The sequence below is a fragment of the Eubalaena glacialis genome, chromosome 15 (genome assembly GCF_028564815.1).
Source record: "Eubalaena glacialis isolate mEubGla1 chromosome 15, mEubGla1.1.hap2.+ XY, whole genome shotgun sequence".
NCBI classification, from domain to species: Eukaryota; Metazoa; Chordata; class Mammalia; order Artiodactyla; family Balaenidae; genus Eubalaena; species Eubalaena glacialis.
Genome location: NC_083730.1, coordinates 11,551,149 through 11,567,728, shown reverse-complemented (window position 1 = coordinate 11,567,728; position 16,580 = coordinate 11,551,149). Strand labels below are relative to the sequence as shown.

At 37.3% G+C, this 16,580-nt stretch overlaps 1 protein-coding gene across 1 annotated transcript in view; it reads left to right on the top strand.

Annotated features, from left to right (window-relative positions):
* Positions 1-300: 300 nt before the first annotated feature.
* The window catches only part of CDH7 (cadherin 7), a 118,362-nt gene continuing 102,082 nt past the window's right edge, over positions 301-16,580 (top strand). The window contains exon 1 of the mRNA XM_061170268.1: positions 301-525. Within this exon, the coding sequence (XP_061026251.1) occupies positions 316-525 (210 nt within the window). The 5' untranslated portion in view covers positions 301-315. The remainder of the gene's footprint in view (positions 526-16,580) is intronic.

The following is a 16,580-nucleotide window of genomic DNA, read 5'->3' as shown; positions in this document are numbered from 1 at the left end:
TAATGATGATACAAATAATGATATATTGGGAAGATCAAGAGTAAGTTAGTAAATGAAAGGAAATTAAAAGTTACTGTGTGTTTCGGTTTCTGACACCAGCTCTTCTCTTTCTTCTGATAGGTACTTATTACACCATTCTTTGGCGAAGGTTATTCAGCAGTTGTGACCTCTCCCAACCAAACACTCTACAAATTATTATCTCTGGACTCCCAGCTGACACCCTGCCGGAGGCAAGAGCTACTAAGCCAACTGGAACTGTGCCTTTTCTCTTGTCAAGGTTTTTTTCTTACACAGGAAAAAGAAAGAAAAAAAAAGATGAAGTTGGGCAAAGTGGAGTTCTGCCATTTTCTGCAGCTAATAGCTCTTTTCCTGTGTTTTTCTGGGATGAGTCAAGCAGAACTCTCAAGGTCCAGATCAAAGCCCTATTTCCAATCAGGGAGGTCCCGGACCAAGCGCAGCTGGGTGTGGAATCAGTTCTTTGTGCTGGAGGAGTACATGGGTTCAGACCCCCTCTATGTAGGAAAGGTAGGGCGTTTGGCCTTTCGAAGTCACAAATGATTGTTGTGAATGTCTATGGTTGAATGGAGAACTGCTGATTTTTGCTTTGGGGATGGAAAACACGAACTATTGCGAGGTTTTTGGCATTTATTAGCCACACTGAAACTGTAATCCAGGTGTTATTCATCCCGTGTAGCCACAATTTAGGGAGTGATGCTTTATTCCTGGAAACAGGTGAGGATCCTACAGATGCCTAGTTTACCATGGTTGTGGCATGTTAGTAAAGCTGTCATTTCCAAAACTAGAGCAAGAATGTTCACTAATAAATGAAGAGTAGTGGGTTCTTACAGCCAGTTGCTTTTTGAGCTTCTTTCTGGGGGTTACTAGTTGAATAATGCTCATAATAACTTTATGCTTACATATCCTTTTCTGATACTTGCAGTTAAAAATTGCAAAGTGTAATTATTGTGCCTATTGTTTCTAAATCACGAGCAGTTCAAACCTACATTTCTTAGTGGTAATCTTGTTTTAATGGATTTTTAAAATTTGCTTTTTAAAATTACATTTTGGTTAAAAATGAACGTGAACAGAAGTCCATGAGAAGTGATATTAGACCGACAGTGGGCAGTTTGGGGTGTATTTATTTGGCGGCCAAGTGGTAGCCAGATGGAGATTTTGTTTTTCACAGCTTCTTGCTGGTTGTGTATCTGGGCAGGGGTTTCCTTTTGAACTGAAGGGTGCTTCAGGGGGCGTGGCCTTTCCCGACCATCCTGGTACTGTGTTCCCACTTTCTAGTCTGTTGCAGGTTTGATTATTTTCATGTCTGTGAAGATTTCCTGAGCTTTTTCAACTTGGTGCTGAGCACTGGTGGAGGGTTTCTAAGTGGAGTGTGTTTGTGAGACATCTATACATCTGCATTTATGCTTTTCACTGTCAGTTTTATGCATCTATTCCTGATAAAGTGAAGCACAGCAAACTGAGAAATTTATCCCTGAGTATATTTTCAACTGTGAATGATTGAGGAAGAATCTTTGCAGTTTATTCCATGGGTCATCATTTCATTTGAATAGACCTTAGGTAAGGGTGAAAAATCTATTTTTCTTGATAGGTTTCCACATAAGTCAAGGTAATCTTTATATATTCTTGTTTTCCTTTAAAAGCCTCTACACTGTACAAATACTGATACTATAGTGTAAACAAAAGGATTTGAATACATTAAAGTTTTCTGGGGATGTGGATTAGGAATTCTTTTAGCCTGGTCATAGCATTTTTCTGCCCTAAGAAAGGATGTACACAATTGTTTTTTAGGTGCATGTATATATTTCTTTTCATAGCTGTTCTACTGTTATCAATAGCACCATCATTTATACTTTACATGTATTAAATCTCTCCATCTCTTGTTTTCTTGTAAATCAAATGAAAGTAATAACCTTATGCAATGTTAGTGACAAAGAATCTAGCTCAGAATTTCATTCATTTTTAATGAAAATTTGAGAAATTCATCAAACTTTTTTCAGTGGACAGGTCTATAATAATTCAACTACTTCATAAAGGATCTGTAGTTATTAGGTGAAATCACGCTTTTGCACAAGTGTCAAATTTTCTAAACACGACTAAAGTATTTCCATTAATTTGGTTTTAAATGGAATTGCTTGGGTGAGGTTGACATTTTGAAATCAATGTAATTTAAAATGAAAAAAAAACACCTTATTTTAAATTTTGTACCCTTAACCATAACAATTTAAAATGCGTATATCGAAATAATCCCTGTAAGTCAGTTTAAAGTTATGAATGCATGTCTCTAGGTTACTTAAATTCCAAATGCATGTGAAGGTACTGGGCTATGTGCTGTTGTTATTTTTCTAAGAGAAGTTGTGTGGTTCCTGGATTAGGTAGCACATATTCTGTGCCTCCTTTTCAATTAATCAGAGACAATCGTTTAGCAGATTTTATGTGGCAGGAAACAAGTTTGTGCTTATCTCTTGAATGCTGTATATGAGGAGTTCAGTACTGCCCTTCACAGTAAAATGTTCAGGATGGAAATAGGTTTTAAAAAACTCTTAATTGATTAAAGTACAGAAAAGGGGCAATAAAATAATTTGAGATGGAAACAGAATTTGTAGAGAAGAGAGACAAATGAAAGGCTTTAAAAGGAGCAATTTACATTCGCTTGAGAAAAGGTGGCTGAGAACGTGAATACTTTAGGTTGTTTGAGATGATGAGTCTTTTTTAGGTTGGTGGTCTGAATAGGCAGAGTTATAGGAATAATTTTGACTTCAGTACAGTTTTGATCACTTGGGTATGTACAATAGATATATCTTCCTTTTTTTTTTTTACCTTGAGGGAGGTAATGGCTATGACCAGAAGTTTTTACAGGACTGAGAGAACAGAAAATTCTAGATGAAGAGTGGAAGAATGGATAAGCAGAGAAGCAAGGGAAGAAAAGAAGGAACCTAATCATTACTTTTCACAGGTGCATATTTAACCTATGCTGGTTAGATGGCTACACTCTGAGTCTTCCTGACAAAATATAGCTATTTGGGTAATTTGGAAAATATAAATGATGACCTTGGTAAACTTGATGGCTTTATTTAATCACATAATGGATACATACAGTGTGTGTCAAATTGACTTCAGTTTTATTGCTGACTCAGGCATTTCCTACTAGTTGTATGATTTTGGTTAAGTTGCCTGATATTACTAAACTGTAGCTTCCTCATCTTTAAAATGGGAATAATGATGTCCATAATTCGTTTTTTTACTGAGAAATAATGAGATAAAAATATTTGGAACATATGTTAATCTAGACATCATTATATTTATTTCACTACCTTTTAATTATAAATTAACTGGGTTGTGAATAATCTATTGTGTTGTGTCCAGTGTTATATTTGTGATCCTTCAGATGAAAGTAGACATTATTTTAAACTTAATGCAGTTTATTAGAGGAGTGGTCTGTGTTGGATGTGAATGGAAATACAGCTTGTCTTTACATTTGTATAGGATAAGACTGTGGCAAAAATATGGTGAGTGGGTAAATGGTTCAGTCCTTAAACACAAGGACTTCAAATGGCAGAGAAATCATGTCTAAACGTTTTTTTTTAGCCCTCAGATTTGGAGACCATATTAATGGCTGATGCCCAACAAGATCAGTTAAATTATTCTACACTTAAATAAAATTTGGTGTTTTAGACATTGAGGATAGAGAGGTCACAAGATGGCTTATGACCTTATTATTTTAGCCAATTTACTGAGTTTGTTTAACGTGATAACTCAAGACCAAAGTAGAACCGTCTGTTGGAAAGGGCCAGGAGTGCTTCTAGAACCCTCACCAGGAGACCTCCAGGGCACAGACTTCCGGTCTAGGTTAGGATCTGAGCTTTATCATTAGCATCCCATTGTTTTCTTGTGATACGAGTTGATAAACTGCTGAGTGTAAATGTGTTGACATAAGGAAGGTGTCATTAGTCATTACTCTGATGGAGCTCTTTTTTTTTTTATTGAGGCGTAATTGACATATTATATTATTTTCAGGTGTACAACATAATGATTTGATATTTGTATAAATTGAGAAATGATGACCACAATAAGTCTTAATTTACATCTGTCACTACATAGTTACAGATTTTTTTCTTGTGTTGAGAACTTTTAAGATCCACTCTCCTTGCAACTTTCTCAAATGTGCAGTATGATATATTTAACTAGAGTCACCATGCTGTATGGAGCTCTGTTTTAAAGAATAATAGTGCACCTTTCCTTAAAAGTATTTCTTAATTGCTGCCGTACCTGTTTTCTTGTCCCTTTACAGGGGCAATGAAGTGGAGAGGCCATCCTTTTCTCCCTGTGACTTTGTATCACCCTGACCTGGCTCTCGAAGTGCATAGGAAATAGCAGTTTCCAGCCATCTGATTGCATCACACTGTACTTTTGTAGTCCAGTCTTTTCCTCACCTTGACATTTCTCACTTAACATCCCCTAACCGTCTGACAAAAATTTTTGTCTACAAAACCACCCAGCCTCAGTTCCAGGTATTAAGTGTTTTTCATTTCCGCTCCCCGGAATGGGCTGCCAGCCATTTGCTGTGCTCTAGGCCATCACTTTCACTGAAATGTGTGTTTCGTTCCTCTTCCACAGTCTGCTTCTCTAGCTGTTAACATCACTCTTGCCTTTTCTGCTACTCCCCTTTCTTCCCTCCTCATTCAGGGAGAATTTATGCCTATTGCCCTAGTCGAAATCAAAGACAGAGGAATGCAGTGTAGGATTCACTCTGCTCTCAATTTCAGCTGGCTTGAAAGTGTTGGTGAGCATCTCTGATGCATTTAATTACACCTCAGCCATATCTCTCACCGAGAGATTCTCTGTCTCCTGATCACCAAAGCTCTGTTCAGTGTTCCAGAAAAGAAATTTTCATCTTGAAAAGAGGTTACATTAAAAGAATTGGGTTACAAATGAGATTCCTTAACGGGGCTAATTTATATTAGATACACAAAAAGAAAATAATCCCAAATATTAAGTACTTAGGGAAGAGCATTTATATCATGGTAAAATTTACATTTTATAGATTTCGGAGGGAAAAAAACCAGCAAAAGCATCTTAAATATGTAGATTATCTGAAATTGGTTCCAGTCTTAGAAGAAAGCAAATAGTTTGTTTTCCTTGTGTATGCATAGGAAACCCATTTTCATAACATTTTTATAACCAGAGTGAATTGTGAAGACCCTTGTTTTTATCTTCTTGTTACTTTGCTGGTAGAAATGTGGAACTCCTGGTGGCTTCAAAAGGAATTTGGACATGGATAAGCTCTGTGGGATGCAAATAAGTTCAGACTCTTAGAAATATTTTTTTTGGCAGCCGATTTTAGCTCTTATAAAACTCCGGTATTATAGTTAAAGTAGTAAATGCATTTTCTCCACATAAAATCAACAACCCCAAGTCTTTGTATGTTCTTTCAAAACCATAATGAAAATAAAATATATCAGATTTTGCCACTAAAATGCAGACACCTACCATTAATTCAGTTTAATATTGCTTATTTTCTCTTCAGAGTTATCTTAGGTTAGAAATGAAGGTTGTAGTTAGCTACCAAGTACTTTACACGTGCTACTACACAACTAAAAGTTGGAGGATAGGGACTTACGGTTATAAACGTAATTATAGCCAAACTAGATAGCCTAGATTGGCTCTATTTTCTGATTGTTTGTCTGTGTTGACCAAAATCATTTAAAAGTGCTGTCTTCTTTAATGTGTGTGTTTATACACACTTGTTACCCATTTGGTGATGGTAGAAGCAAAAATCATAAAAGAAAAATTAAATTCAGTCTATACCCGTTGTTTTTACATTGTATTTATGTTGAGTTTTTAAGTGCAAAGACAAGATACCAACTAAAAGGATGGTATGGGGCCTTTCTATAGTAAGTGCACTGTATTTGTTTGGCCAGCTTTCTATGCTGTGCTCATTGATACGGAGTCACAGAATCTGCAGCGGTCTCTGTAAGTCCCCAAGATAAATGACAGAATTAGATAAGGAACAGGACAGTCCCTGAGCCTTTGCTGGTTTAAGCGTACATGGTTGAGTACTGGAGTGGGAGAAATTTCATCCTAATCATTTTGTCTGATTTATATTGATTATCTGTCATAGTGATTGTGATCACTGGAGAGAAACAGTAGTTTGTATAAATATGCTTAAAATCTTTTGCATGCTGTGCAGCCTATCCTGTGTTTTCTTTCTTCCCCTTCCTTCTCTTCTTCTTCAAATCCGTATTAAATATCTACTCTGTGTTAGGGACTGTGCTAGATAAAAGAGTTTAAAAAAATAAACTCTCCTCTTTCATAACATTCAGTCTGGTTGATAAGCCAAGCAGGTAACCAGATGGCAATGTAGAACAGTCAGTCCTACAGCTGATCTACAGCTGTGGAGGTGGGTAAACAAGAGGCACTAATTCATGGATCTGTGAACAAACGCTTGCATGAGGATACCTGGAAAACCTCTGTGATTTCATGATCCTTTTATTCAGTCTCCATATCAGAGCCAAAAAAAAAAAAAAAAGAGGGGGGGATTATCTTCTTAGAAAGTAGGACAGGGGACTTCTCTGGCGGTCCAGTGTTTTAAAACTCCGCCCTTCCACTGCAGGGGGAACTGGGATCCCGCAAGCCTGGCAGCGTGGCTAAAAAAACAAAACAAAACAAAACAAACAAAGAAACCCAAGAAAACCCAGTAGGACAGAGTCTTCTAAAACTATATTGGGTGCTTTATATAATGGAAAGCTTTATATAGTGGAAAGATCAGTAAGCAGAAACCCTGGGTTATACTGGCAAGTTCCTCATTATTTTGAGCAATGCTCTAAAACGCAATAAATTACAATCTTCTCACCTGTAAAATAGAGATCACGTAGGTAAAATTTTAAAACTATTTTGAAATCATTTCAGACTTACATATAAGTTGCAATGTATCATGCCAGGACCCAGCTTCTCCGAATGCTAGTATCATACATGACTGTACCTATTGTTTAAACTAGGAAATTAACATTGGTATAGTACTCTACTCATCAACAGGTTGTATTCAGAATTTTCCAGTTGTTACAGTAAAGTGGCTTTTCTGGCAGAAGCCAATCCAGTATGACGTCTTGCATTTGTCTTGTCTCCTCAAGTCATCTCTTGTCCTTCTTGACTAGTAATTTGGTAGAGTCTCTCGCAGTCTGGGTTAATTTCATGCTGCTTTCTATTGTAGACGTGTCAGGTGATGTGTCAATAGTTTGGGCAAGAATTCCACAGAAGTGGTGGTGTACCTTCCTCACTGCATCTTGTCAGGAGGCACAGGATGTTGATAGGACTCATTCGTACTGATGTTGACTTTGATCACTTGGTCAAGGGGGTATCTGCCACCTTCTTCTGCTGAAAAAACATCTGAAAGTTTCGAAATCCTGAAGGAAGGTATAAAATTACCTAAGCTGTTGTTATAGATTTGAATAAATATTACCGCTGGTTTGAGGGATGTGTATTGAATGATTCATTAAGGTCCACTATCCATTTTTAGAATGAGGTTGTGGGTTTGTCTGAAACATGGATGGAATTTAAATCTAAAATGCTGTCAGGTAATATCCGTACTTGTATGTGGTAATCTTGTTTCTCAAAAGCACATCAATTTAGGATGTCTCAGAGAAATTGATTTTTTTTTTCTTCTGAACCATGCAAGACTCTGTAGTCTAGGATTCCAAGAAGATGTCTACTGATCTATACTTAAATAAGCGCTTTCTCCCCCATTGCTTACAAAATATAAAGAACTGTTTTATACTGTACAGTGTGCCACAAATATTTAACCCTCATGATTATAAATAAAACATTGCTTTGGAGAATTATAGGTACAGTCGGCTAAGGTGAAAGAAGTAGCTCAAGAGAATGCAATCGAGTGTCTTACATTTTAATATATTCATAAGAGAGTTGAAGTCTAAATAATGAATAGTATTCTATTTAATGTTTGAAAGATTTAGTAATGAGAATTTCTCCTAATGATTCTTGGTAGAGCCTATAACATTTCTGATTCACAGTCAGTACTGATTAATCTTCAGAAAAGCCTTGTGAGTTAGGAAGGAGGAGTTCTTATATTGGAGATGAGGTAAAAGATACATTTGGAAGTACAATAAGTAGAGTAAGGGGACAGTCATTAGAGATATAATTCAGAAGAGTTAGAAGGCAAATCTGGAAACTAAATTTCTGGAAAAATGTTAATAAGATGTTTTAAGTCTATAAAGATAATTTTTTCTTCAAAGTGTCAGATTTAGTTGCATTATTATCAAGGCCTCTTAACATATGTTTTTGAAACCTTTACCTTTAAAATGGCATATGTTCAAGAGAGGATAGATACATTTACAAGGGCTCTCAAATTATTACATACTACTTCCTAAAATTTAATAAATCTGGAAACTGAACATGGTTAGAATAATAGGGCATGATAATGGAGAGATTAAAATGGTATTTAAGCCAGGACACAGAAATATTCGAAATGAACCCTAGAAGAGAAATTTCCAGAATAGGGTATGGAAAAATAACAAACTGTTGAGAGTCTAGAAAGAAAATATTTAGGACTTCAATTAAAAATAATCTCATCTTTAAAAAATTCTAGTTTTTGGTACATGAAATATATAATACACTTAAGGAGTTTTCACTGATAAAAGTACACCTTCAAACAAGTGGGAAGACCATTAGCCCATCCCTGAAGGGGTTGTAAAGAGATTAGGAGCATTGGTAGCTGGTTGGCCCTACACTGCAGTGTAGTAGTACTCTAGTCAGCTGGTGTGGAAAGATGGAGCAAGATAGGCTCAAGCATCAGCTTAGCTTACTTTTGTACCTCATGGCTTAACATTTCAATATAAGAGAAGGTCTGAACACATTCCAGTAAATAATAGCTAGAGAAAAGGAAATGGTCAGGAAAATACTCATGTTGGCCTCAGCCAGCCTTAGGTCTTCTCAGACCAAAAGGCTGAGGCTTATTGTCTGTCCTGTCACGACACCAGCAAATAACAGCGTGCCCAAATGATCTGGGTGGAAAAAAACAAGACAGTATGGGGAAACCATCTACATTTCTAGTTAAGCTAGAATCCTTGTCTTCTGTAAGATAAATGCAGAAGAGTAATTTCTCAAGATGGGGCTATGTTACAGGAATGGTAATTACAAGAACCAAAATGATTAACATCATTCCAGCAAGTTTTGTGTGTAAACAGTGCACAATTATCTGATAAGAATGCTTCCCTTAGGGTATTTACGTGTCTTCTTAGTTAAAATGCTGACATGTTTTAAGGTATTTAACTGAAAACACACAATCAAGATTTGGACAACACATACATAATGTTCAACAGATGTGAGTTTGAAAGATTTGTGATGATCACTAGTGAAATTAGTCAAACCATACTTAAATTAGATTTTTCTGATTTGTGAGTCATTTAAGGGTCCACACTGGAGCAGAATCTGTGTGGAGAGTAAGAGATTACACATTCTGCACTTGGTTCTTTGAAATGAAGAAGTAAAAGTTGACATTTTCTTTTTCATAATGTATCTGAGAAGCTCAGTTCTGTATTTCATACACTCTCTCCTTAACACAGTTTGTATAATTTTCTCAGCTGAATCATAACAGCTGAATTTAGGTGGCTAACTCATTTTGCTTATTCAGGAGAAGCAGATACTGGTGAACTCTAGTCACTGGGATTCAACGTAATTCTATCTAAGAAAAGTGAAGCCATCAATAGTTAAAGATGATTACTGAAAAAACAGATGAGAAATAATCACATGACTATAGCACATGGAGAGAGCTTATTTGTCATGCTAAAATCATACATGGACTATATAAAGAAACACAGAGCCATGTCTGAAATAAAAGTAACTTGAATTGTCGAGTAGATACACAACCTTGGAAAAGTGCTTTTTACAAAGATTCGTGTGGAATGACGGGATAGTATTGCAAAGCTTGAAGTTGAAAGTAAAGATACAAGCCTTATTACAAAGGATAAGGTATCTTTTTGGTTAATCATTGTAACACCTGCAAATAGACTTCTGACTATGGCACAATGCTGTGTTCAGTGAATTTGGGAGAGCAGTTGTGGAGTGTAACGAACGATCTGAAACAAGACTGGTTTTCCCCATTGATTAGATCATTTGTTGGAAATGTGAGTACAATTGATGATGGAAAATATATACAAATGAGTGAGGAGTCAGGGTTAGGGTCAGAGGAAGAAGTGCATTCTGTTTCAGATCCAATTAAGATTTCACAATGGGATTTATGATTAGAAACAAAAGGGTACTAATATTCACATGATTAATATCATGCTTTATATATATATATATATATATATATATATATATATTTGTTTTTTTTCAGTGTTACTCTCTTCACACTGTCTATGGCTTCTGACTTATGTCTAAGTTTGATTTTTCTGTAAACTCTGGGCACACTGATCAAGTCTAGTTTTCCACAGCCCTCTAGTTTTAACTTTCTATCCAGAGCTAGAGAATGTGTAGGAGAAATGGAAGCTTTGTGGGGAGAGGAGTGTAAGCTACTTCAGAGGCTTCAACAGTCATGCAGTAGCTCTTTTGATTATTTTTTCAAGCAATGACCTCTCTTGGAATTTAGCAAAAAAAAAAGTATTTTGTGTAATTTTGGTCACGAGATACACAATATCACATATGATGCTGAAACTCAGCCTCTGTGTACCAGTGCCAGATGGAATCTTGGAGCCAGAGTTTTGGGTGATGTAGAAAAGAATAGCTTTATTGCTTTGCCAGGCAAAGGGGGACACAGTTGGCTAATGCCCTCAAAACTGTGTGTCCCAATCTGGGGGTGGATTTGGTGAGGAGTTTTATGGCGTTGGTTCAAGGGCAGGGTTGCTGATAAGGATCAGGGTGTGTGCAGGGCCTGCATTCCTTTAATCTGGCCTCAGGTGGTCTCCTGATGAGCTTCTGTGGTTCTCAAGGTTATCAAACTGTGACCTCTCTGGAATGAAGAATGCTTCATCAAGTAGTTAACATCTTGCATTTGTTGGGGGTTTTATTTCTACAGAAGAGCGCAAAGGTATTGTTATGTGTATCCCTTGAAGTGGAACCAGGACCCTGCCCCAAGGCTGCACTATTGTTTCTTGACTGCTCCTCCCTGGTTTCTACATCCCCTCCCTTCCCTGATTAGCAACAGTTTGAACCTGCCCTTTGGAACTCAGGGAACATCATGGAGGCTGAAGCCTATTCCCTACAGACAAGAAACGGGGGACACAGAAAGGCTTCTGTGCCCAGGAGCCCTACAGGGTCCTGCTCGGTTTCACATAGAATGATTATTTTTTTCAAATCACGTGTCCTTAATATTGAAATCGAAATGTTATAATATTGGGTTGGCCAAAAAGTTCGTTTAGGTTTTTCCCTAAGGTCGTAAGGGAAACCTGAACGAACTTTTTGGCCAACCCAAAATCAAATATTTTCATCGAAAAGAAAAATAATATATTCTTATTTTAATTTTAATTCTTTTTCAGAGTAGATCTGCTTGGAACTTTAAAGCTCATTTGGTCTAGTCTCTTTCTAAATTCAGGAATTCTTTGTACAGTACCCCGATGGTTGATCAGGCAGCCTCAGGTCTGTTTTTTAGTCGGGACAGGAAGTGTGGTGGAAACACACAATTCACAGTCACGTGAGTTGGGTTTGCGTACTGGCCGCCACTTAACAATGGTGTGACTTCAAGCAGATACCTTCTTTTCTCATGTCATTCACTTATAAAATAGGAGCAACAGTAACCTCACAAGGCTGTGGTGGGCATGAAGAGAAAGATAGGGTAAATATGAAAGCACAAAACAAAGTGTAAAAGGGAGGGAGTGTATTTCCAAAAGTGAGTCAGCTTGGTGAGCAACGGGGTCACGTCCACTCCAAGCATCGTGCCTGGACCAGGCGTCGTGCCTGGATGTTCAGGACGGATGGCTGTTGATTGCATGGGAAGCACGAAATCATGGGACGCCATGAGTGGTGGTGTGAGATGATATTAAGCTTTGGGACAACTCTTGCTTTTAGGAACTTGAAGAATTATATTTAGCTGTTAAAATATTTGAAGGCAGCTGCTTGGTAATCCCCTCTCCCCATTTAAACTGAGTGCTTGAAAAGACTAAAGAACTCCTTAACTCAGGTATTTCATTTATGACATGGTTTCCAGAACTCTCCTCAGACTCAGTGACGTTTCTCAACGTCCTGAAATATGACGATCAGGCGTAAACCTCGATCGTTTATAACCAATCCAATCAGTTCAAAAGAGAAAAACCATGACTTTTGTTTCCCTTAACGTGAACTGTGCCATTAACACAAGACATGATTGCATTACCTACTATTGTTGTTGTTAGCATTATTATTATTATCTCTTGAAGAAAACAATGTAGGAAAAAATTAGGGTTTGGACTAAATAGATATGATCATAAAATCACTAGTGAATACGCTAAGAGGAAAAGCTATAGTAAAATTGAATGTTAACTCGGAAAGCCAAAACCAATTTCTCCAAATATTGTTTTCCTCAGGAAAAAAAATGGTAGCCTCTCTTCCTCCTCAGCACATTCTGAAAGCTCCCTGCACGCCCTGCTGGTATTTGCTTTCTCTTACTCGTTCCTTCAGGTGTCTCAGCATTCTGCTTTGGTTTTAAAAGTTAAAGTAGCCTTTTCCATAGATTTTTTTGTTTGTTTTTTAGTAGATTGCTTTATTTATTAATATGTCCTTCTAAACACTGAATAAATACAGCCTATATAACTAGAGTATCAAACACTGTTCCAGTAAGAAGTTCGAGAGGCAATTTTAAGTTTAGGGCAATTTTAAGAACTCTGAATACTTTGGCATAGACAGGTCTCCAGGCCGAGAGACAGCCTGTTGCATCAGTAACACGTCGTACAGACCGTGGGCCCTGGACACGGCGTTTTCCACGTGTTTCTGACGCTGATGCGTGCAAGTGAGCGTGATTTCCTCAGGGCTGGATTGGGAGTGTCTGAAGCTACTGCTGTTTCTCAGCCTGTTTTGAGGCTACAGTCTAGTTCACTGGAGAGACATGGGGCCCAGGAGACAAGTTTGGATTTTGAATGATAGTTATCCCACCCTGATGACCTGGGATCACAGACTTTACCATTGCCAGAATTCCTGTGATGGCCCTGGCACTGTTTTAAAGCCCGCCGTAAACCCAACTGAAGGAAATAAATGAAGAGAAAAGGGATGGGGGGAAGGAGATTGGTTATTTTGCAGCTTTCTGGAATGTTCGGCACAAAAGATAGCAGCATGATTTCAGTTGGTTGTCTGATAAGAAACGTGTAGAGGATAAAAGAAAATGGGGATTAAACCCCACAAATAAGGGCTTTAGAAAAATAAGAGGGAAGATTTTTGTTTTGTTTTCTCATAGGGAATTGGAAATTATGTGACAGTTTGCATTTTACATGATCACCCTTGGATATATTAGCGAGTACAAATGGTAATGAATTGGTAGATTATGACAGTGCATTGAGAGGGAGTTTAACCTAGTTAGTTGTGAAATCCTAAATCAGATTCATAAAGCAAGGAGATCCAAATGTGAACCTCACCATCACCACTTACTTGGAAATAACATCCCTCAGTATCTGCAGGGGATTGGTTCCAAGACCCCCTCTCCCCCATCCCAAGGATACTCAAATCTGAGGATGCTCAAGTCCCTTATATAAAATGGCCTAGTACAGTTGGCCCTCCTTATCTGTGGGTTTCGAAGTTGGCTGAATCCCCAGGAATGCGTAATCTATGGATACGGAGGGTTAACTGTACTCAGCTTCTGTCAACTTAATCTCTGTAAAATGGGTTTAATAATAGGTCTTATGTAATACAGTTGTTAGAACTAAATAACATAATATGTAAAGTACTTCATCTCTGATACATAGGAAACATTCATGAAGGGTTAGCTGTTATTGTTAATAGTGATACATATTTTTACTTTGCTTTCCATCACTACTTTCTATAATTGACCTGAGCCAGGTGTTTTCTTTTTCAACCATAGTTTCCAAACAACCTATAGTCTAAGGAGAAAACAAGGAGAAACCCAAGCAGTGTCCTTCACATTGGCACATTTCATGACCACAGACAAGTCCTTTAAATTTCCTTTCCTTGTGTGCTCATCTATTATGAAGGGACGGTGGTGCCGAATCTCCCATCGCCACAGAGTTGGACTCAGAACCTCCAACAGACAGTATCTGTTAAAATACTTTGAAATGTATAAAATACTAAACCTTAAATAACAGTTACTTTTGATGGGAAAAGCAGTTACTAGTTATGTTTATACAATATTAGGTTAGGAACAGAACTTACAACACATATATTCTTTTTTGGTAATTACTGATGAAGTACACTTGGACAATCTCTTTCTCTTGGTCATTATTGATGAGTAATATTTGATACATACCCTAAAAACACTTTAAGGATTTGCTGCTGTTTTAAATTTTACATATTCAGAATCAAATCAGATTTAAAATTCCATAGGACAGCTTTTCAAACCACAGATTTGAAGAAAGGGCAGGACACACACACACACAGAGGATTGTTTTATTCTCAAATACTTTCCAAATCTAGAAAGCTAATGACATCTTTGAGAGTTTCCCAGGAGGCAAGAGATTCCAATGCCATTAGGATTCTGCTGAAGAAAAGTGATGCTTAATGGAGCTAGAGAAATGGGATTGCTTGTTAATCTCTCAGTTAATTTTCTTTCTTTCTTCCCCCTTTTTTTTTCTTTTTTAAAGATTATGCCTGAGGTCAGAACTTCCTTTAGTTTGAAGTTTGGCTCAAACCTCTTGCTAAGGTTTACCCATCCTATATGTCATAAAGTTCTGAATTCAGAAACTGAGTTTGATTAATTCAGTTTTGTTCCAAATATGGTAGCATTTAAACATCTGTTGAGAATTAATACTGTTTGCCTAACATTTTTGGAGTAGTGAAATTCTGACTTTCTGTGGGAAGAAAGGGGATTGAACATCTTGATATAATTTAATATTTGTAGAAACAGGTATTTTTGGTGTATGTGTGTCATTGGAAAGATAAATAAGGAGAAACCAAATATTTTGCAATTTTGATAGCCTTACTTACAGAAGGAGGGACACAGAAGGTACATATTGGGAAATATTGCTAGTCTTCTAGGAATTGTCATCGCAGAGGAATTCGTTCAGGTAGGCAGGTGTTCTACAGTGTAATTAAAGAAAAGCCAGAGGGAAAAAGAAGGCCGGAGATGATTTTCCCTTTTTTAAAAAATAAATAAAATGAAAGACAGGATGCTGAAATAAATCATCCAAAGGATGTGTGGTACAAAGGGAGAGGGGCTTCCTAAAATGCAGTTCTACAATATAAAGCTGAAGAAATGCTTCTGTAGCTAAGTATTTCTTCACGTATAAAAATAATCACGTCAGTTGACTATATCCAAATGAAAGCCGCATGAGTTTAAGGGCAAATTCTATACATTTGAACATGAAAATCCTCAAGGTTTCTAGATAAAATGAATGCTAAACCCACCCAAAAGCTCATAGGAGGCTTATTATATGATCTCTGCGGTAAGGCTTGCCTTTAGGTGAAAAGAAAAACTCTTCAGCTTGGAGCAAATCTATCCATCTAAATAGAAGTATCTAGTTGAGTGGAGAGAATACGTATTCTGGCTTCACAAACTCATCACTACAGTTTGATCCCATAACTTGGGGGTAATCTTTCTCCTTTATCCCCTACATTATGATGTGAGAATTCTAATAATTCATACCCTGCTCCCACAGACCACCAAAGTATAACTATTATTCAACTTAAAACACGTGTATAAAAATATGGTACATAAGTGTACCTAAGAATATTATGAGTGCCCCTTTTGTTGGTTTTGTAACAATGTCTGCATAGAGAAACTAAATTCACTCATATTTGTTTCTGCTTTGATCATCAGCCATTTAGTGATGTTCATCTGTATTTTTCAGGAAGTCAATGACTTTTCCTTTGTATTTACTTCATGCTGGCTGATCTACAACAAAATGCTAAGCTTACCTAAGTGTCTAGCATTATTATTTTTATCAGCTGGTTCCATGCTGATTCAAAAGCTCATTACCCTGAACTCATCCAGTATCACATGAACATGATGGGCTAAGTTACAAAACCCAAATGGGAAAAAACTGCATAGAGAAACTGGTGTATTCTTTCTCCCAGGGGTACATGCCATCCTTCATATTTCTCTACCGTCAGAATTTACACGGATGAGAATGAGCGCACCGCTTTAAGTTTTGTGCCCTATGCCCCTCACCCTTACGAAGGCTCTTGCTCTCAGGGAAACACAAGGTCAATATTAGCACTTGCCTAAAACTGAGAATGCATTCGTCTTTAGATTTTGCATCCTCAGTTGTCTTGCTTCTAGTCTTGGCCTTTTGGCAGAGAAGCCAATAAGAGGATTTTCCTCCCCAAATCTCTAACACTGATTCGGTTGTACTACTTGTGGTCTCCACTTGAGTCACATATGGTCCTCACCAATACTTTTTGGAAGTCCGTGGAGCTATAAAATATAGATAAGTAACTGCCCAAGATGGAGATAGAATGGGAGGAATTGAGAGTCT